Source organism: Nicotiana sylvestris, chromosome 11, assembly GCF_000393655.2.
Source record: "Nicotiana sylvestris chromosome 11, ASM39365v2, whole genome shotgun sequence".
In the NCBI taxonomy this organism is placed as follows: domain Eukaryota; kingdom Viridiplantae; phylum Streptophyta; class Magnoliopsida; order Solanales; family Solanaceae; genus Nicotiana; species Nicotiana sylvestris.
In genome coordinates this window covers 47,578,473-47,599,201 of record NC_091067.1, presented here as the reverse complement: position 1 = coordinate 47,599,201, position 20,729 = coordinate 47,578,473, and the positions used below count along the sequence as shown (strand labels likewise).

Genomic DNA, 20,729 nt, shown 5'->3' with positions numbered 1-20,729 from the left:
TGTTATCACATGCCTCACTTCTATTTGATATGTTGTGGTCAAGATGAGTTTTGCTATACTGAGTTGTTATTACACGTTCTAAAGAGATTGTTGTCGCTGCATTTAGTTATATTTATGTTGTTAGTTTCTTTGATATATTCACTGCACAGGTTATTTGTCTAGTAAGTATCATGTGACTTGAACCTTGTTGCTACTCCGCTAAGGTTAGTCTTGATGCTTACTAGGTACCGATTATGGTGTACTCATACTACGCTTCAGCATATTTTTGTGCGATACCAGGTACTTCGGATCGGGTTGATCATCAGTGAGGCATTCGGTACGTTGGATACTTCAAGGTATCCCTTCATGATCCGACTGCAGGCCTCAGAGTCACCCTATTTGTTTTGTTCTACTGTTAACGTATTTCAGATAGTACTGTATTTTGAGATATTCTCATGTATTCAGTTAGAGCTCGTAAGTCTATACCACCTAGTTCTGGGAAGTTATGTTGAGTATTTCCACTATGGGCATGTATTACTTTTATTTCAGCATTTATGTTAAAATGTATTGTGTTATATCAAGCTTTTAATTGGTTAAATAATGTTAAGAGACTGTCTTAGCTAGTTTTAGAAATTAGGTGCCATCAAGACTCTTGTGGAAGGATATGGGTCGTGACAAGTTTGTATCAGAGCTTTAGATTCATATGTTCTACGAGTCATGAGCAAGTTTAGTAAAGTCCTGCGAATCGATACGGAGACATCTGTATTTATCTCCTAGAGGCTATAGAACTCTTTAGAAAATTTCATTTCATTCACTCCTTATCGTGTGGATTTATTAATTTCAGAATTTGAGCTTTTGTCTTTCTTTTCTCTCATAGATGGTAAGGACACACTCTACCGGATTAGATAATCAGCTACTCGTGCCCCCTACAAGAGCCAGGAGATGTCGGTCTGAGGTAGAGGTCAAGGAGGGGCACGTGTTATAGCTAGAGCACCTTCTAGAACAGCAGTTGAGAAACCACTTGCAGCTCCGATTGGGTAGTAGGCACCCGAGGTGCCTGTTACTACCCTTGGACTTCAAGATACTTTGGCACATCTCCACAGCATGTTTGGTACCTTGGTTCAAGCGGTATTAATTGTGGTTGCACCAGCTACTTCTTAAGCTGAGGAGGAGCTCAAACTCCCACCACTCGTACTCCAAAGTAGCAAGCTCATGTTGATCAGGCTCTAGGTGTTATGCCAGTGCAGCCCGTTATTGCGGTTCAACACGAGGTTATGCTACTGGCGTCAGAGGAGGAGCAGAAGAGGTTAGAAAGGTTCAAGAAGTATTTTTCTCCTACTTTCAATGGCACAGCTTCTGAGGATGCACAGAGTTTTCTTGAACAATGTCATCATATTCTGCGTACTATGGGCATAATGGAGTCAAGCGGGGTCGACCTTACTACTTTCTAGATACAGCGTCGGCATATAGATGGTGGCGGGCATATGTGGAGAGTAGGCCAGTTAGTGCAGTGCCACTTACTTCGGCCCAGTTTATTGATCTCTTTTTGAGGGAGTTCGTTTCACAGACCTCAAGGATTCATTGCATACTGAGTTCCGGTAATTGTGCCAGGGGACTATGACTATGTCTGAGTATGCTATGAGGTTTGTTGAGTTGTCTCATCATGCACCTACTTTGGTTTCCACTGTTAGAGAGAGAGTCTGCAGATTCATTTAGGGACTCAATTATGGTCTTAGATTTTGGATGGCATGGGAGTTGGAGATTGATACTCCCTTTCAGTAGGTTGTGGAGATCGCTAGGAGTTTGGAGCGTATCCACGGTTAGGAGAGGTAGGATAGGGAGTCTAAGAAGCCTCATGGTTTTGGAGTATTTGGGGGGGCCTACTCTAGGGAAACATCCATCATGGAAGAGGTTTTACCAGTTGACCACTGTCTGCACTTCAAGTTACTCATGGTGCTCCAACTAATCAGGGACCTCACGGTACTCATATGGGACAGTCATCTTTCAGTGCACCTTCTGTACGGGGTTCATGCAGTGGCTACTCTAGCTGACCGGGCTACACTCAGTACCAGCAGCCATGCCCGCAGAGAGGTTGTTTTTAGTCTGGTGATACTAGTCACATGGTGAGAGATTGTCCTAGGCTTCAAAGGGATGGACCTCTGAAGGGTATTCAGGCTATGGTTCCTGCTCCAACTGCTACTCAACTTACACATCCAGCTAGGGGTGGAGCACTAGCGGGTAGAGGACGTCCTAGAGGGGGAGGCCAGGCATGTTGTTATGCTTTCCCTAGTAAGACTGAGGTTGTTGCATCAGATGTTGTCATCGCAAATATTGTTCTAGCATGTCATAGAGATGTATCAGTTTTATTTGATCTAGGTTTCACTTATTCGTATACGTCATCCTATTTTGCTTCATATTTGGATATGTCTCACAATTCTTTTAGTACCCTTGTTTATGTGTTTACAGCTATTGAGAATTCTATTATAGTAGACAGTGTCTATTGTTCTTGTTTGCTATCAGGGGTTATGAGATTAGGGTTAACCTTCTATTACTCAATATGGTGGGTTTTGATGTGATTTTAGGCATGTATTGGTTGTCACCATATCACGCTATTCTTGATGGTCATGCTAAGACTGTGATGTTGGTTATGCTGGGGTTTCCGAGGTTGGAGTGGAGAGGTTCATTGGGTCATATTCCTAGTATGGTGGTGTCTTTTCTAAGGGAACAACAGATGGTTTAGAAGGGGTACTTGGCATATTTAGCTTTTGTGAGGATTGTTAGTTTGGATACTCCTACCGTTGAGTCAGTTCCGATAGTGAGAGAGTTCCTAAATGTGTTTCTCGAAGACCTACCGGGGATGCCACCCAATAGGGATATTGACTTGGTGTCGGGTACTCAGTACATCTCTATTCTACCATATCGCATGGCACTACTGGAGTTGAAGGAATTAAAGGAACAGCTTCAGAATTTACTTGAAAAGGGTTTCATCAGGCCGAGTGTTTCACCTTTGCGTGCTCTAATTCTATTTGTGAAGAAGAAAGACGACTCTATAAGGATATGTATTGTCTACAAGAAGCTGAACAAGCTTACTATCAAGAACAAGTACCCACTACCATGTGTTGATGACTTATTTGATCAGTTTCAGGGTGCTAGGGTATTCTCGAAGATTGATTTGAGATCGGAGTACCATCACATGAAAATCCGGGATTTAGATATTCCAAATACGACTTTTAGGATCTGCTATGGTCACTATGAGTTCTTGATGATGTCTTTTGGGTTGACCAATTCCCCAATAGCTTTCATGCACAACAGTGTGTTATAGCCGTATCTTGATACCATCATCATCATGTTCATTGATGATATATTTGTGTATTCTCGCAGCCGGAAGGATCATGAGCAGCATTTGATGATCGTGCTCTAGACTTTGAGGTAGAAGAAGATATATGCTAAATTCTCCAAGTGTTAGTTTTGGTTAGACTCAGAGGCATTCTTGTCCACGTGGTGTCCAATGATGGAATTAAGGTGGATCCAAAGAAGATTGAGGTAGTTCAGAGCTGGCCTAGACCGTCTTCGACTATGGAGATCTGGATTTTCCTTTGGTTGGCTAGGTATTATCGTTGTTTTATGGAGGGGTTTTCGCCCATAGTAGCCCTATTGACTAGATTGATGTAGAAGGGTGCCCCATTCAAGTGATCTGATAAGTGTGAGGACAGATTTCAGAAGTTTAAGGCTGCATTTCGTACAACTCACATTCTGGTTTTGCCTTTAGCATCAGGTTCTTATATGGTGTATTGTGATGCTTCCTAGATTGGTATTGGATGTGTGTTGATGCATGAGGGTAAAATGATTGCTTATGCTTTGCGTCAGTTGAAGCCCCATGAGAAGAACTATCTAGTGTATGATTTGGAGTTAGCAACCATTGTTCACGCACTTAAGATTTGGAGGCACTATCTTTACGGCGTATCCTGTGAGGTGTTCACGGATCACAAGAGTCTCCAGCACTTATTAAAGCAAAAGGATTTGAACTTGATACAATGGAGGTGGTTAGATCTACTAAAGCACTATGATATTACCATTCTTTATCACCCGAGGAAGGCCAACGTAGTGGCCGATGCTTTCAGTAGGAAGGTTGAGAGCATGGGGAGTCTTGCTTTTATCCTAATGGAGGAGAGACAATTAGCTTTGGATGTTCAGGCTTGAGCCAACAGGTTCGTGAGGTTGTATTTTTCGGAGCCTAGCCGGGTTCTTGCTTGTGTGGTTTCACGATCGTCTTTCTTTGAGCACATCAATGCGCATCAGTATGATGACCCTCGCTTGATTGTCCATAAGGACACAATGCAGCACGATGATGCCAAGGAGGTGATTATTTGTGATGATGAGGTATCGAGGCTTCAGGGCATTTGTGTGCCTAATGTGGATGGGGAGAGTTGATACTTGAGGAAGCCCAATCGGACATTGATAACACCAAAGTCTACCTCAAATCAAACTTAAAAAACTCTAAAACCTTCAAGATGTCAATTTCCAACAATAAGCATTGAAACGCTCTCAGGCCGCCCAAAACTCGATCCAAACATACGCCCTGGTCCAAAATTATCATACGAACCTATTGGAACTTTTCAATCCCGATTCCGAGATCATTTACTACAAATGTTGACTCAAGTCAAACTTGCCCACCTTAGGCCACTATAATGGAAGGTAGCCTTAAGTTCTTCCCTTTTTATCGTTAACTGACTCACTTAGCCATCACTCCACTTGCCCGAACACTCACCTCAGTAATGGTTTGAGGGAAAGAGAGAAAGATGATTGAATCTCCAAAGTGTTCCGGATTCAATCTGGATCCTTCTAAAATCAAACCAACTGTCCCCACAAGTCATAAAATATAGGAAAAGCACATACGGGGAGTCATAAATAGAGGAACAAAAATTTAAAAAGCAAAACGACCGGTCAGGTCATTACAACAATATAGCTACAAGAGCTTGTCTGAACAAAGCTTGATTGAGCAACTGCTGAAGATAAAAGAGAGTAAATTGCAAAGAACAATAGATTTTTTATTTCTTATTTCTTATTTTTTGTATTGATAGTGATTCGGATTCCTTGCCAAAGTGACCAAATATTGATATTTATAGTGCCTGATCTGGGTAGCCGTTTTCGTGAATCATGTTGTCATTATGATTCATTCCGGCCATTTAAATAACGGATGATTTAATATTGAATCTTGCAAATATCGAGTTAGTGTCAATTCCCAGATATTTCAAAATCTAACGATCTGCTATCCTCCTTATTCGTATATTTATAAGTATTTGGGATACCAGATACTTATTATCTTTTTCGAAAACTCGAATTGAACTTCCGAGAAGTCTTTTACTTGTCCTCGGTTTAGACAACTCAAGGTGCGTGGAAACTGATTAGGTAATACTTGCCATGTGTCTTCTGCTAATTGGTCCACGTTTTAAGCCTTTTTTTTTTTACCAATACAACACACATGTATATATGTATATCACAAGACACTCTCCTAGTAAAATAATCACCTATCTGAACTCAATCTTTATTAATTAATCAGATGTAAAGTCCAGCAAATCTTGATTATTGGGTTTCTCGATCGGAATTAACATGATCAAGATTTTAGCTACTACTTGGAGATATTGGTGGTAATTAAAAGGAAATCCAATCAGTGCTCTCTAAATTTTGTAGAGGACTAAATTATGCAGAGATCTGATGACATTAATAAAAACTCAATCTTTTCGATGAATAATGATGCTTCAGCTAATAAGAATTGGTGATAGTCAACTCGCTCACATGCTGGCGCGCACAGGGAGTAATAGTATCAAGTCTTTTCAATTTTTGATTTTTCATGTGAGGGTTTGGTTGGAGATTAAAAGAAGAACTCAATTTTAATTAGTTTATATATTATTGATACGATTCTATTAAGATAATGAACTTTATATTTCTCTAAAAGACATTTTCAAGCATGTTCTAGGCACTTGTTTTTTAATCTTTTATTATAACTTATTTGTACTCCATTTAGGGGTACCACCAACAACTTTAATTTCTTTTAGGTTCCCCTCTCGCGCTATTTACATGGTCAGCTCACATCTAAAGGCGAAATTAAATTTTTTAGTTTATGAGTTTTAAATTCTTTATTAGCTTTTAAATAAAGATTTTAGTCAAAGCTATTGAATTTTATCGAACCCCTAAGCAAAACTATAGAATCCGCCATGTTGACACCATACCAACATTTAGAGAGGGAACCAATGGCATCCTTCAATTTTATAAACTTTTCTTGCAAAAAGATTAAATTACTTTTCCACAAATTGATAGCTAGATAAATTAAAACTAGAGGGTAAAAATGTTGACTTACCCAGAGGGTAAAAATAATGTGTACAATACAAGGACATCTAACATGTAAGATTTTGAATGACTCAAAAATCTAAATTTCCCAATAGGTAGGAGACTTGTACAAGTGTACGTGTTTAACAAAGAGCTGTCTGGAATATCTTGTGTACAGTCCTACGTTGGATCATGTCTACATCACTCTGTTTCTAATCTTAGACCATTCTTAATTTATTCATCTGATTCTCTGTGGGCTCCATTCTTTTCTGATATATACATTTTCTTAAATAGGACATAGTCCAATAACTTTTTGTACATTTTTTTTTTTTTTTGAATTTTTTTCTGAGAAACTTCTTCAGAAAGTTTTGGAATATATTATAAAAATCGTGTTTACACAGGTTGAATTTCCTGCGTTGCTTTAAGATAATTGAAGAGAAGAATTCTTGCAACTCAACCTAACGAGAATTAAACCAGGGACATAGCTCGGCAGAATTTATTAATTTTGGTCTAAATTCTATATATTTATTGAGAAATTCACTAAATTAATATGTACATATAATAAATTGCAGACTCATAACCTTCAAACTATGAATCCGTCTTTGACCAAACATTATATTTCTGCTCACTTATAAACACCTCAGTGAGTTCAAAATTCGGAATCAATAAGTTCAAAATAAGTATATTTTATTTATATGCATACATATATAGTTAGAGCTGAAACTAAGAACCTAATAGTACTCCATAACCGATACTAGGTCAGCCTCTAATCTCGCAACCTTTTTGCTTCCATAATCCTATTGATATTTTTGTGCATTATTATTAATATAATTAAAGAGAGTAATTAACATTTTCTAGTACTACTCCTTTCTGTCACATATATAATCACACACATGCAGATACACAGTACAGGCTGTCAAGATGAATTATTAATTAACTAATTTTTGTAATGAATTAATTAGTGGAAGAGTGCTTTGTTGTTTCTCCAAGGAAAAGGTGTCATCTCTCATGATATTAAGATGGTGAACTGGTGATTTGCTGTTTGCCTCCTCTTCTCTTCTCTCCTTAATTTGCTTTTTCTGTCACAGAAACAATTAATTAAGAAGAAAAAAGGTCTCTCAATGAACCTCTTCACCGAATTCCTTGGATCCCATAACTTCAATTTTCAGGTAACTTCCTCTTCTTCTTTTTCTTTTCTTTTTTTTTGGGTTTTCTCGAGAATGCATGTAGTTGATGAGAACATTATTTTTGACGTTAAACTCTTATATAGTCTTGCAATGAGAATCGTAATTTGTTCTATCTTCATTAGGGTGTAAGCTCAATCATTTCTACTTTTTGGTTTGTTCTTTAATTTCCCCATTATGTTTCATGATTTTGAATTTCTTTTTCTCTTAGAGGAACTATATTTGTTTCTACTTTCTTTTTATTATTTTATTCTGTTGGGTAATTCCTGGTGAATAAAAAGAATCCTTGTGAATTTATTTTCATTATGTTGAGCATTTTAAACTCCAATTCCGTTTAAACCCATTGTTTTTTTTTTCAATGTGTATATGGGTGACAGGTTAATGAAGACAAACTTTTTAGCGTTTGATTTGAAATAATTATAATTATCATGCAATTCAAATTTTACTATGAAGATTAAAGGCTTCTAACTTTTTTTTAACTTGAAGCGAAAAATAAAATAAAACTAGACTTTTTGCTTTTGGATGGGATGGCAGAGTGTATTGGTGTATGTGCTTTTTTGTTCCATTTTCTTTTTCTCTGCAAACGGTTTTTTTAACTTTTTAATATATTTTGGTATCTTTTGCGTCATACGTAAGTTTTATCCATTGCCGTTATTTTGACTTTTGGGGTGGCTAAGAACTTTGAGTATATATCAATAGTCCCTTATTTTAAGTTTATAACGTGATTGATGCCAATTAAGGGAAAAGGGACAAAGATAAAACTAGTATTATATGATAGGCATCTTACCACTAGAAAAAAGATAGATTAATTATATTCAATTAATTTCATCAAATTGGTGTTCCTTTAGATGAGATTCCTTGCAGTATTTTTTGACTTTTCCATTATAGTTTACATATACCGTAATTAATCTTTGAATATAGTGACTGAAACACTTATTATGGTATAAATTTCAAAGATAGGGATCTTTGTTTGTAAGTGTCGAAGTGAAAGCAAACAATTTGCAATAATTAAAAATGACAATTGACAATGGTGGAACAATATATATTCGCCCCAATGGGATTGTTGCGATACACCTAGTACATACGTGATAGTTTTTCTTATTAGACTGGTATATATAATGATCAAGCAATATATTATAATTGGTCCTAAATAGAATGTCACATCGCAGTATTAACATTAAACACTCTTAATATTTAGAGGCCTCTCAGAAAGTTTAACTGAACCTATTGCTATTGACTTGAACTATATCTCTATATATATGTATGTCGCAAATTTATAATACATACATATATTATAAGATTTCATTTATTAAACCCACTTTAAATCTTACTTTCGCCTCTGTTTGCCTAGTTTGGGTGTTGCCTTTTTTTTTCCTTTTTTATTTTTTTCCAACTAGCGAGCAAACTTAATCAACTTGTAGCATCCACCGATACTATCACATTTGCCGTTTAACATGTGATTAGATTATAATTTTGCATGCGTTAAAGCATAGAGATACTTAAAAATTAAGTCATAATCAACCCCTTAAGTAATTACTAAAAGACTAGCTTATCTCGAAAATTGGACACTCTTTTTGTGTGAGTAAAGAGAATTAGGACTCTGAACCTTGATGAGAAATTGTCACAGGAGTTTAGGAGAATGCAATATTATTTTCTTATCCTTTCTTTTTGTGTGTGTTTTTAATCCCCTATTTTCAGAATGACCCTATCAGAGCGACTCATTTACCTGGAGAATAGTTTCTATTTTAATGATTTTTCAATTTTGCAATGAAAAGACGAATAGTTTTAGATATCTGCTAGCATTGTGGAAGAAGAGGAATCAAGTCATGCAGTCGGAAATCCAATTATTGGTCCTGCATTCAGTCCTTAGGGTTGGTCTCCATGTTCTGATTCTGCCTCATGATAATAGAAGTACCTCAGTAAGGACTCCATTTCAACAATAATTTGCATTTGATGGCTATTTTACTTAAATATTTTCATTAACGCCTTCCGCTAGGTCTGGTATAGAAGAAGGGTTTTTTTGCTTTTCGACAGCAAATGATGCATAAGCGCTCTTGGTCTTTTATACGTATCCGCTGCTCTTAGCCTTGTTAGAATCCAATGTTAGAAGGAAGAATTCAATAGGCATCCCAATATTCGTTTTCTCTCTTTGTCAATTTAGAGGATAGAACTACTGCATGCAAAATGGTTGTTAAGTCCTTGGTTTAACTCTTTGGAAGGTGGATATCACTATTGACATTCCTATCTTTGTGTCAATATTGCAGGAATGGGAACAAAACTCTTATACGCCAAAAATGCAATAGCTAATTCTCCAAACTACTATTTCGCAGTGAAACAATTGTATAACTTGGGTGATACTTTACACAAAGTTGGATATTCAATGGATAGGATTGGTGAATTGAAGAGTGTAGAATCCATCAAGAGGACAATGCTCATACATGAAAACATTTTCAAACAGCAGGTATTCTTCCATCTTAATTGCTATTTGTAGGTTTTGATTTTGCATTTTTTGAAAAGCTTTTTTTCTTGCCGGAATTACTTTTCCTATTCTGAGAACTATTTTATCCAAAATAATTCCTTTCAAATCTTTTCTTATAATATAAAAGAAAAGGCGAGTAGTCGACGTTTTTGGGGTTTGACTTGATTATGATCCAGTAGGCTATTCGGAATTTCGGATCAGTTACACTAGAAATAAGCTAGATGGAAAAAATACTTTTATTTAAATTGGCGTATTTTTTTTATTATAGTCATTCACTAGTAAGACCACATGCTAATTAAATTGGCCCATTTGCACCCCTAAGATTGAGGAGATAAATGGTGGCGTACAGTAGTTTATTATCATCCAGTTTGTCACAGATCAGAATCCCATGCTTCACAATCTGCCTCGTCAATGACACTATATTAAATTTCATTTTTTTTTTTAATGAGTAACTTATCTGCGCATGAATCTACAGAAAAAGAAGAAAAGAAGTCTTCTTTCTCAGTATTTGAATCTGATGTTGACCTGGAAAAAAAAAAAGAAATGCATTGACGGTATAAAGAATCTGCACATTATCATTATATCAATGTAATTTTACTTCTTATAGCAGGTTATATATAATTTCATCATGTCACCAGTTATAGCTTTTTATAGGAAGTTACCTGCTATCGTGCCTTTTTAGTAACTTTGATTATGTAAATATTTTTTATACTGTCAGTAAATGTAACTAATAACAGGTAAAGGAGCTCCACCGACTATACAATCTTCAAAGGAAACTGATGCTAGAGTTGAAGAATGAGATGTCAAAGATAGATGATCCAAGAGTATTATTAGACAAGTCTATGATCAACATCTCTCAAAACTTGTCCACTTGGCAACAACAATCCACAAGAGAAATAGGGTTTAACAGTGTTCATCTTTATGGTTTAACAATTGATCAACAAGGGGAAAGAAGTGGCAGTTGCTCAGGTGAGAACTCAAGAATATTAATGCCAGTTAGAGGATTGAATCTTGAATTGCCTTCTGATCATCAAGAAGGAACTTCAACAAGTACTATTTGTGCTAGTTATGACCATGCCAAGATGAGAAATATTGATGAGGAAGCAGATGTGGAGCTAACACTAAGTATTGGACCTAGCAATAATAAAAAGAGGTTAAAAAGCCATATGCATAAAGAAAAGGAGAGAAATTTTTCAGCTTCAGCCAAGTTAGAAAGAGGAGAATGTACTGATGGTAGCCCAGCTAGGAGCAGTTCGAGTGCAACATTCAAACAAGAAAGTGCCTCTCAAGCTTATTGGTTTTTCCAAGATCTTAGTTTAAACAGAAGATAGCCTATATTAACTTCCTTCTTTTTAATTCTTTTGTAATTAATTTATGGAAGCCTACTTGTTTCCTTTCAAATGTTTCAATGTGCGTACTTGAATAGCTTTCTTTAATACTTGTATATTTTATCTAACCTACAATCGGTAGGAATAGAATAGAGGAAAGAAGCATTCTCTTTTTAAAAACATGCATAGAATAGATAGTCCCTATAAAGAGTACCTGATTGTGAATCTCGTGAGTCTGATCTTTTGTCATATCTAGAATTTCTAAGAAAGGGAATCTCCATATCTAGGATTTCATTTCTACCTGGTCTTTTGCCTTGAGGGGTTTCTAAAAGACCCACGACATAGTCCCTATAAGTAATTGGTTGCGAATCTCGTTAGTCTGCTATTAAGTAATAGTTTCATTAAAATTATCCATGTCAAAGGTATCCACACGATGATCCAAATTTAGTTAGATACTAACCTCCTCACATTTCATATATGTGCACCTTGACTGTATATTAGGAACTAAACAGTGGCTTGCATGTCTACAATTCACAATGTACATGCTCTTGAGTCCCTACTTGTGCAAGTAGTCCCCTCTCTTGTTCCCATTATCAATATTGACAGAAGAACTTAACATAGTGGCAATAGGATTTGCAGGAACATTTGGGATATTTGCATGGTAGGTTGGCATCATAATTACCATATTCACTACTATGAACAACATAACAAATCATTTTGACCTTAAACATTTCTAAAATTCCCCTGCCATGACTCCACCGTGCCACATCTTTCATTCAGCACTGTCCTAAGGTCGTGTGTCTATTGTCATCTTGTCAAAGATATCGCGAACATCTTTCTTGGTCTCCTGGAGCAGCAATTCCATACGAGTCCAATTTTTTAGTTTCACATCATTCACCTTCATCACGTCCTTGATGAGAACATCTTGAAGACCTAAAAACATAAATAGAAGTGTCATTTCTTTAATAGCTTAGCCTTAGGACGAGATAATCCACACAATTTTACATGATACTAGAGCAATTAGAGGTCCTAGGCTTGAGTCTCACCATTATGCATCAACAAAATATTTCACATTATAGGTCCAGCAAAAAAGAAAATGTATCAGCTGAGACAACATGGGCATATAGAAGACTTTAAAGAAAAATATATTCCATCTTTAATAGTTTAAACTTTTAGATGAAGCAGTTCAAATAATTTGATAAACAATAATTTGAAATCATATGATAATCAATTGGCTGCCAATAGTCAAAGATTTTTTCCAGATCCAAAGATGATTGAACACCTACCAAAACTTGTTTTAAGAAATCTGCTAGCAGATCAACTTCAGCCATAACTTTAGTGAGACTGTGTGATTAAACGGTTGTAGCCTTGTAGGACCATCTACGGACAATGCACGACAGCAGGAACAACTATTAACTTCAGAGTTCAGAGCATTTATATAAACCAATATGGTCATCATCTTGGTAACCAACCCAAATAAGGGGCCAGAAACTTTCTGTTTTGGGGTTAAAATCTACATCATACCTGACACTACTAGTTTATTTTTCACGAATAAACCAGACTGCAAAAGAAAAGAAGAATGAAATCATCTTCATAAGTAAATTGTTAAAAGTACTAGCACAGAATCAATTCAACCCATAAAATAAAACGAACTTTTGAATTAAACTAAACTAGGGCATATCAAATCTCTACTACTACGGATCGTTCATAGAAGACTTACACACACCCACTAGAGAGAGTAAATGAATCAAAACAGACACCTTCATCATTCATAAAGCATATACAACTCACAATAAATTTTTCTTACAAATCAATGCAAATTCATTTCTAATACAAAATTATCTGAGCGCTTAGCATGGTCAATCGAGTAGTGGAGGCCCGTATCTTTTTAAAAGATGTCTTGGATGTAGCAGGAGTTAGGCATACCTTATATTGCCTAACCATTAGAGCATATTAATAACCAATATGTAATCATAGGGTAATGTAAGATTTTACCTCCTTATCCTGTGAGACATATTGCGGTAGTATATTATCAAAATTATACTTTTCATGTGACAAATATATGTCTCTGTTTTTTTTTTTGTGTGTGTGTGTGTGTGTGTGTGTGTGTGTGTGTGTGTGTGTGTGTGTGTGTGTGTGTGTGTGTGTGTGTAAAGAATTGATTCTTACAGATATTGGCCAATGTCAAGTAGATGCTTCACTGTTATCAAAGCACCAAGGACTCAAAATGTACAGAAGAAATGTGAAATTGGTGAACACATCTTGCAACAGAAAGATAAAGTAGATGATCATTATGATACTGCAGAGTTTAAACTAATCAAACAAGTACCGTATACTCTGAAATTCCCTACCCTCCCAAATGACGACAGTATCTCAAATAAAAGTAACTTATGTTTTCCAACTCAAGAGAGATTGTTATATCTCCCTATGTGATTGATTGTTTCCTTTTATAACTATTTCTGTATTTCCTTGGACACCCTTTTTGTTAGAAAGGTAATAATGCATTTACTTGGACACTTGTCATTCCAAATTTCTGTTTTAAGTTTTCATTAAAATGATAGTTCCTGGTTCTCAAACCGAAATGCTAAAAAATGGTTGCCTGAGTTTAAACTTTCCACTCACAATATCTGCCTTAAGAAACTAAAGCACTTAACAAGTTAAGCAATCAATGTAATGCAGATAAATACATGTCAATTAGAATCAAATTGTGACTACTGTATGCAATGAAAGAAGATTCCTGACCTCAAAACTCTTCATGCTAGTATGCACTTCTAACTTCTCATTCCCTGTATGCACTATAAACATCTTCAATCTCCATCTCAGATTCATCTTCCAGAAGATCTCCCTCCAAACTACCCATATTATGCTTGTTATTTTCCACTTGAACACGTTCATATTCTGACTCATTCTCAAGCAAATCATCATCCACGAATTCCTGCAAATCTTCAAGAGTATCCATTGTTTCCTTCTTCTTTCTGTATCCAACAAAGCTTAGAACCTTTTCTCTCCAAACAGTCAAAGGGTGCTTCTCAATCAACTCAGAACCTTCATAAGCACTATTAAGAAATACATGAAACCTCTTACCCCTTTCTGAAACATAAAAGATTCCAAAATGTTTAAGCAACAGCCTCATCTGCTTCTGAGGCATTACGAACTCCCTCCTAAAATGTGTCAGATAATCTGTCACCAACCTCTTTTCGATTGTAAAGCTCAGCAGCTCATGAATCACTGCAACCGCCCTCTTATTAAACTCCAGTGTTCCAGCCTTTAGTTCCCTGGCATCTGCATAAGGCGACAAGTATTCCCGCTTCTGAAAATTCTCTATCTTCCCCTTATATCTAGACAAAATTTGTTTATAATCAGGTGGGAATTTCATTGGGAAAGACAAGGAAAGAAGACCAGCTACGTGATCATCTGGGGCCTGCATACCACCCAGAGCCTTCCTTTCTAACCCTGTCATAGCCCAACTCGATCTCCAATTCACAAGCTCTAAATACTCACTTTCATCATAAGGTTTAAATGGATGAACAACTCTAAAGTAATCAGGAAATCTGTGCACCCAATGGTTCCTAAAATCCATTGGCAACCCCAAATCTCTTCTGAAATGAACAATCTTATCTAAGGCAAGGCGCTTGTCTACGGACATCATCAGCATCCTAGTTACAAGCTCTGCAGCTTTATCACTCTGCTGCTCAATAATAGCCTCCTCTTCTTGGACTAAACCTTCAGCCTCCTTTGTCATACCACACCATAAAATCCCTCTATGATCCTTGTACAGTTCAAAGAGCTTGGGGGACTTCCGTAGAAAAGCCGAGATTTTATGGGGCTTTGGGAGGTTTATTTGCCTCCTATACTGATCAAGTTCCCTAATTGATATGATTTGTTGAGGCTCCTGTTTGAGGACTTCAAATATTAATAGGACTTTGGAGAGGACCTTGTGCTTTTCTGTGGCTATTTCAAGGTCATGCACCCGCTTCCTCTTGCTTCTGTCTTGGACTCTTTTACTGGTGGTCATTGATCGGTGCCATTGCAAGATTGCTGAAGAATCTATGAACAAGAATGCAATTGATGTATTTAGTTCAGCAGAGAAACATCCACGTCTACCAATAAGTCTGAGCATTGTGCCAAACCAAAATAATCAGAGGGGATTCTCCCGCAAAACAAAGAGGGTATTGCAGCTATCAGTCCAATTACTAAATAGAGCACTGAGTAATGGATGTACTCGCTTGTCATGTACCTACTATTCCTTGATCATACCCCTTCTGTTCCCTGATCAATGCTTTGCCATAAATGGAAAACGGCCGGAGACAACACGATGCGGCATGGCAAGTTTAATCCATTGCGGAAGCCTAAGATTTGTTAAAATAGGCCTCCCAAGTGGAACCAATTTGGACTAAGTGAGTTCTCAGGCAAAGTACCTTGAGGGAATATAAAAAAAAAATAACTTTGTTAAGACTGTTAGTTTTGAAACCTACATTACATACTGCTATAGTGCGTGATATGACATAATATTGATTAAAGCAAATGAGATTAATTACCAACAACCACAAGTAACTATTGCAAGTCGATCGTATTGCCATAAGATGACACCCAAAAATAGATTATTCATTGAGGTAACCTATCATGATTACGAAAAAAGGTTTCTAACTCATGCATCAATACTTAAAATGTGTATTTGCCAAGTTGTCATCAAGCTTTTTCGCTCCTTTAAGATTTAAATTAACCTACATAAGAAAACAATGGAAAAATTAACATTTATCCTTGTTGATAATAAGCATTAGACGTCAAGTGGACTAAGCTGGCAAAACACTTTGCAGACTTAGCTTGCAAAACACTTTGCAGACTCAAGTGGTAAACGGATGATTAACTTTGTTAAAAAAGACATGTATCAAGATAATGTAGAAATGTGATTGGTTCAAGTTAAGAAGACTACAGGAAGCAAAACTCGTGAAATTGAAGCTCACCAATGCCATTTCACACCAACAAACACAACGGATGATGTTGAAATTTTCTTTTTCTTTTTTTTTTGAGAAAGCATGATGTTGAAATTTCAAGCTCTGAAAACCCTACCAATGACTGTAAGCTACTAGGTGTAAGTATCTATTCGGCAACAGTTCAAAAGTTGAACCATTAAGGAAGTAAAAGAGAGATCTTGAATGTAAACTAGTGTCACTCTCTAACAAAACCAAAAGAAAGAACAAAATAGTTCTTGAGGTAAGATTAAATAAAGCAGGAGAAGATAACATGTCAGGTGAAACAGTTCTATGGTAAATGGAGCCTGATAAATGAAAATGCCGAAGACTTAAAATTATACACACTGAAAGATCGGGTATCGGGAATTAGTTTACCACAAAACCAGACCACTTATTTCACTTCCTTTAATTATTCTTGGTGGGAAATGAAAATGAGTAAACAACACACAACAAAATTTTACTCTAATGCTATTTTCTTGAAATTATTGCCTAAAAAACTTCTGAAAGCAAAAACATAACCAAATACTCTAATGCTAATGGAATGCGTTTTAAGAAAATTGATCTAATTTCACAAAAAGTACCAACTAACCCAAAAGAAAAAAAGAAACAACTCTAAGTACCAAGCAACGCCTAAACATGAAAAATGACAAATATTGAGCACAAAAGAATATAAACAAATAAATGAAAGAAGCAAACAAACTGGATACAACATTATTATTGTCCTTATCATTCTATTAGTCTATAGGAACTGTCCCCTATCTAGTTTTATTAATTGAATTTTCAATTTTCTGAAAGGAAAAATAGTCGGTCTCTCTCTTCTTTTCTAACAAATAAAAGAGCACAATATTCTAAAATTTTCTGTTTAGTTCTTACATGTGTCAAATGGAATGAGAAACAAAGGTTATGCCACGAAAGAAAGAAAGATAGTGAGCAAATCCAATGGATGCAAAAGGTCGAACGGCAGTTAATGAAACCAAGGGGTATCCTTGAAATACTCCAAAAACAGACATTTAGCAAGTAAAATCAAATGAAGAGAAAAAAAGTACCTTTTTTATTGGATTGCTAAAAAACAAGGGAAATCAGTATTGTGTTTTGATCTTCTCGGGCATTCAGGTTTGTCACCATGTAAGACTTGTTCCTGGGGCGGGGCGGTAGGTTTGGAACGGATACGATAAACAGGATTTACAGTTATAGGCGATTTTCATGAATTAATACGAGTAGTTTGACGAGATATGAAAATAAACTTAGATAGTCCCTTAAGTACGGGTATACAACTATCTTTGTCCCTTATTTATACTACTGGATATAAAATACTCCTATCCTTTATGTTTACTGTTAAACTAAAAAAGAATGTCAAAGGAGTGAGTACCTTTTCTTGTTTGCACTAGTCGTCTCGTAGCCATGAGTAAAAGAGAAATGATAGCATGAATTAGGATCAATATGAGGGAAAGCTAACTGCTTCTTCATTGCTCAAAGGATTTTCCATTAATGTAGGTATATATCTTTCACTGATTAGGGATTTGTTTTTGGGTATAATAACAGAGACGGCCATCTCTAGGTTGAAGATGAGGAGATAACAGGTCAACAACCGTGATTTTTAACCCAACTTCACCCATTATCCGTTAGGTTTACTAACACTGTTAAGGAATAGACTAAAGCTGTCCATTTTTTACAAACATAAGGGTTGTTTTATATTTGATAATATTAGTTTCTCGGCAATACATAATCTTATAAAATAATATCGATATTATTACATGAAAGAATAAACTACAAGTTTATGTAAATAATCAATGTGGATTATCGTGTAGTGACTTCTCTGTCGAGGTCAAGATAATTTGATATCGTTTAGCCCACAACTATAAAAAATTGTCCTTTATTTATAGTTCTTGCATTAACCTGTCTAGAATTAGGTGTAGCTATATCACAAGCTGGACTTAAAATCGGAACCTTAAAGGTAAAGGTCAGGCGCTACTTCCTTGGTGAAGTATTTCATTTCACAAAATTGGAACAAATCTCTCGTGCGTAAGACATGAGAATTGGAAGGCGTATCCCTTACGTACTTTTTCTTAGCCAGTATAATTTTTAATTAGATATATGTAATTTTTATACTTATTCACTTTTATAAGGTACAAACATGAAATACAGCATATTTATCTAATATGCTAGATACATAATTTTGCTAACTCTACTTCGATTCTTGAGATGAGAAAGCAAAAATACTATTATAATTTTGATAGTTCAAAATAAACTCTATACTTTCTGTGTGATTAACATTCTTCTTTGAAATAGATAATACTTTTAAACAATTTTAATAAATTTAACATCTTGCATTGACAGTATCTATTTTTATTTTAGTTAGCATATTAAAATAATTCTAAATAGTAAAAGTGGAAGTACGTATTACTAATTATTTGACTGAGTAACTCAAGTAAGTTGTTAGAAAAAATATAAAATAAATTTACATTGAATGCAATATTAAATCTACAAGAAAAAGAATAATAATTTTGGGTGAAAGTTCATTCCAAATAAACATCAAACTTAGAAGTTCATTCCTAACAAACACCAAACTTTGCAAACATATAATTAAACTAAACTAAATAGTAACTCATTTACCAAAAAAAACTTTCCCTGTGTAGTTGTTCAGTAATTAACGAACACAATAACTATGTTTATCACAAGAAGACCTCAATATTCACAATAACTTATCAAATTTTTAATCTGTTTAAAAGTTAAATGTCATTTCATGATCTTAAAAATATTTTAAACTATGAATATACCGTAATAACTCAGTTATTCCTAATCATAATGTGTATGCAAGACACGGAATATCATGAGATCATGACCACCTATTACAAAATTTAATATGCATATTAAATTTTGTAAATCACAAATAATAATCAGTTAAACAATAAGTAGAATAAAGAAAGTATAACCCTTTTTTTGTTATTGTCATATCATTCCTATCTCTCACTACAATAGAATGAGACGTAGCAAAATCCTTGCCAAGATGTGACAATTGTGTGAGCCCGAAAAGTAATTTTACACATCTAATACAGTGTTTGCTTTCATAAATACTTGAATACATACCAAATAAAGGAAACAAACAACTATATTTATAAATCATTATGGTAAATTTAACATCTACATACTACACTTCCAACTCTATGCTGGAAAGTGAAATACATAAAATATTAGAATTAGCTTTTGGTACTCCTCGAGATATCTGCTTCACTTTTTTCTCCAAATCCCTTGGCTTTTGCTTCTGTGGAGTCTTTATGACACTTGATCATTTGTAAACATAAGAAGTTTTAATCATTTGTAAACAAAAATATTTTTCCCTAATAGAAGAAATTATATACTTTGAGTTTTGGGGAAGAGAAACCGTAAAATTGCTTATAAGTTGTAGTTGTCGATAACTTAAATAAGTTCCAAAGTTGTTGTAACCAATCCTATAAATCTATTTATAGGTGTCTTTTAGAATGAAAGGACTAACCAAAAGGTACCATTTCCTAAAAGACACCATTTCTATACGGACATAAACGATTCCCTTTTAGCTCAGTTAACCGTTTCGCCGAATTTATTTAATATTTTATTTAGTATATTAATAATAGAGAATTCTTGTTAGGATAAGTAAGGTATTTTGGTATTTAAAAGGGCAATTTGGTATTTTGACTTTTTAGTAAGATATTATATATATATATATATATATATATATATATATATATATATATATATATATGAAGGTGTTGGTTTATGTTTAGTCAACAATGGCATGTCAATTGGAAGAATTGGTGGAAAGAGTTGGTGTGGATGCTAGAGGAAGCTTCCTCCTTTGATGGCACCCATGACATCAAGAGGAGGTAGTTTGATGTCACCAATGACATCAAGAGTGTAAGCACGTGATTTTTGCCCTATGAAAGAATTACTCCCAAAAAATTCAAAAATAAAATAATTTTCCTTTGTGTGCAATTTTTGTTATTTTTGTGGTATTTTTGTATAATTATTTGTATTTTTATGAGTGCATGTTTATTTGTTTTAATTAATAAAAATATAAAATATATCACATTTTCATTTAGTATTTAATTAAGTTTGTTTTACAAAAAAAATGAAAGTCACAAAAATAGGAATATTTTGCATTGTTAGCATTTAATGTCAAATTATGCAATTTTGTTTTAATTGGTGTTTAATTGTGTATGATAATTTTTGTTAGGAGTTTAATTAGTATTTTTGGAGTTAATTTAGTTTGTAGCTCAATTTAGAATTTTAGTTTTATCAAAAATAAAAAAAATAAAAAAAAGAGGGCTACAAAACGTTAATATTTGAATTGAGTCTAATATAGCTATTTCGACTATTTTACCTTATTTCGTCGCAAAAGAAAAATTACAAAAAAATATATATGTAAATTTTAGCTTATGTATCTCTCATAAACTTGAAAAAATACAAAAATAATACCTTATTT

At 34.9% G+C, this 20,729-nt stretch overlaps 2 protein-coding genes across 6 annotated transcripts; one reads left to right on the top strand and one right to left on the bottom strand.

Annotated features, from left to right (window-relative positions):
- Window positions 1-7,291: 7,291 nt before the first annotated feature.
- Window positions 7,292-11,378, top strand: LOC104237346 (uncharacterized). 2 transcript variants are annotated; one of them, XM_009791481.2, is made up of 3 exons: window positions 7,292-7,475; window positions 9,755-9,951; window positions 10,707-11,378. In XM_009791481.2, the coding sequence occupies exons 2-3, from the start codon at window positions 9,757-9,759 to the stop codon at window positions 11,298-11,300; spliced, it is 789 nt and encodes a 262-aa protein (XP_009789783.1). In that variant the 5' UTR covers window positions 7,292-7,475; window positions 9,755-9,756; the 3' UTR covers window positions 11,301-11,378. The 2 variants fall into 2 exon arrangements, with proteins under 2 accessions (XP_009789783.1, XP_009789784.1); XM_009791482.2 differs by lacking the exon at window positions 7,292-7,475 and adding an exon at window positions 9,079-9,409.
- Window positions 11,379-11,773: 395 nt separating this feature from the next.
- Window positions 11,774-17,890, bottom strand: LOC104237344 (protein WHAT'S THIS FACTOR 1 homolog, chloroplastic-like). Of its 4 annotated transcripts, XR_713607.2 has the most exons (5): window positions 17,640-17,890; window positions 14,040-15,715; window positions 12,822-12,858; window positions 12,584-12,677; window positions 11,774-12,230 (listed from the first exon to the last, which is right to left on the bottom strand). XR_713607.2 is itself a non-coding variant. In XM_009791479.2 (3 exons), exon 2 carries the CDS (start codon window positions 15,415-15,417, stop codon window positions 14,077-14,079), a length of 1,341 nt encoding a protein of 446 aa, XP_009789781.1. In that variant the 5' UTR covers window positions 15,418-15,715; window positions 17,640-17,889; the 3' UTR covers window positions 11,774-12,230; window positions 14,040-14,076. The 4 variants fall into 4 exon arrangements, 2 of the variants coding, with proteins under 2 accessions (XP_009789781.1, XP_070018867.1); XR_713606.2 differs by having other exon boundaries at window positions 12,584-12,858; XM_009791479.2 differs by lacking the exons at window positions 12,584-12,677; window positions 12,822-12,858 and having other exon boundaries at window positions 17,640-17,889.
- Window positions 17,891-20,729: the final 2,839 nt, after the last annotated feature.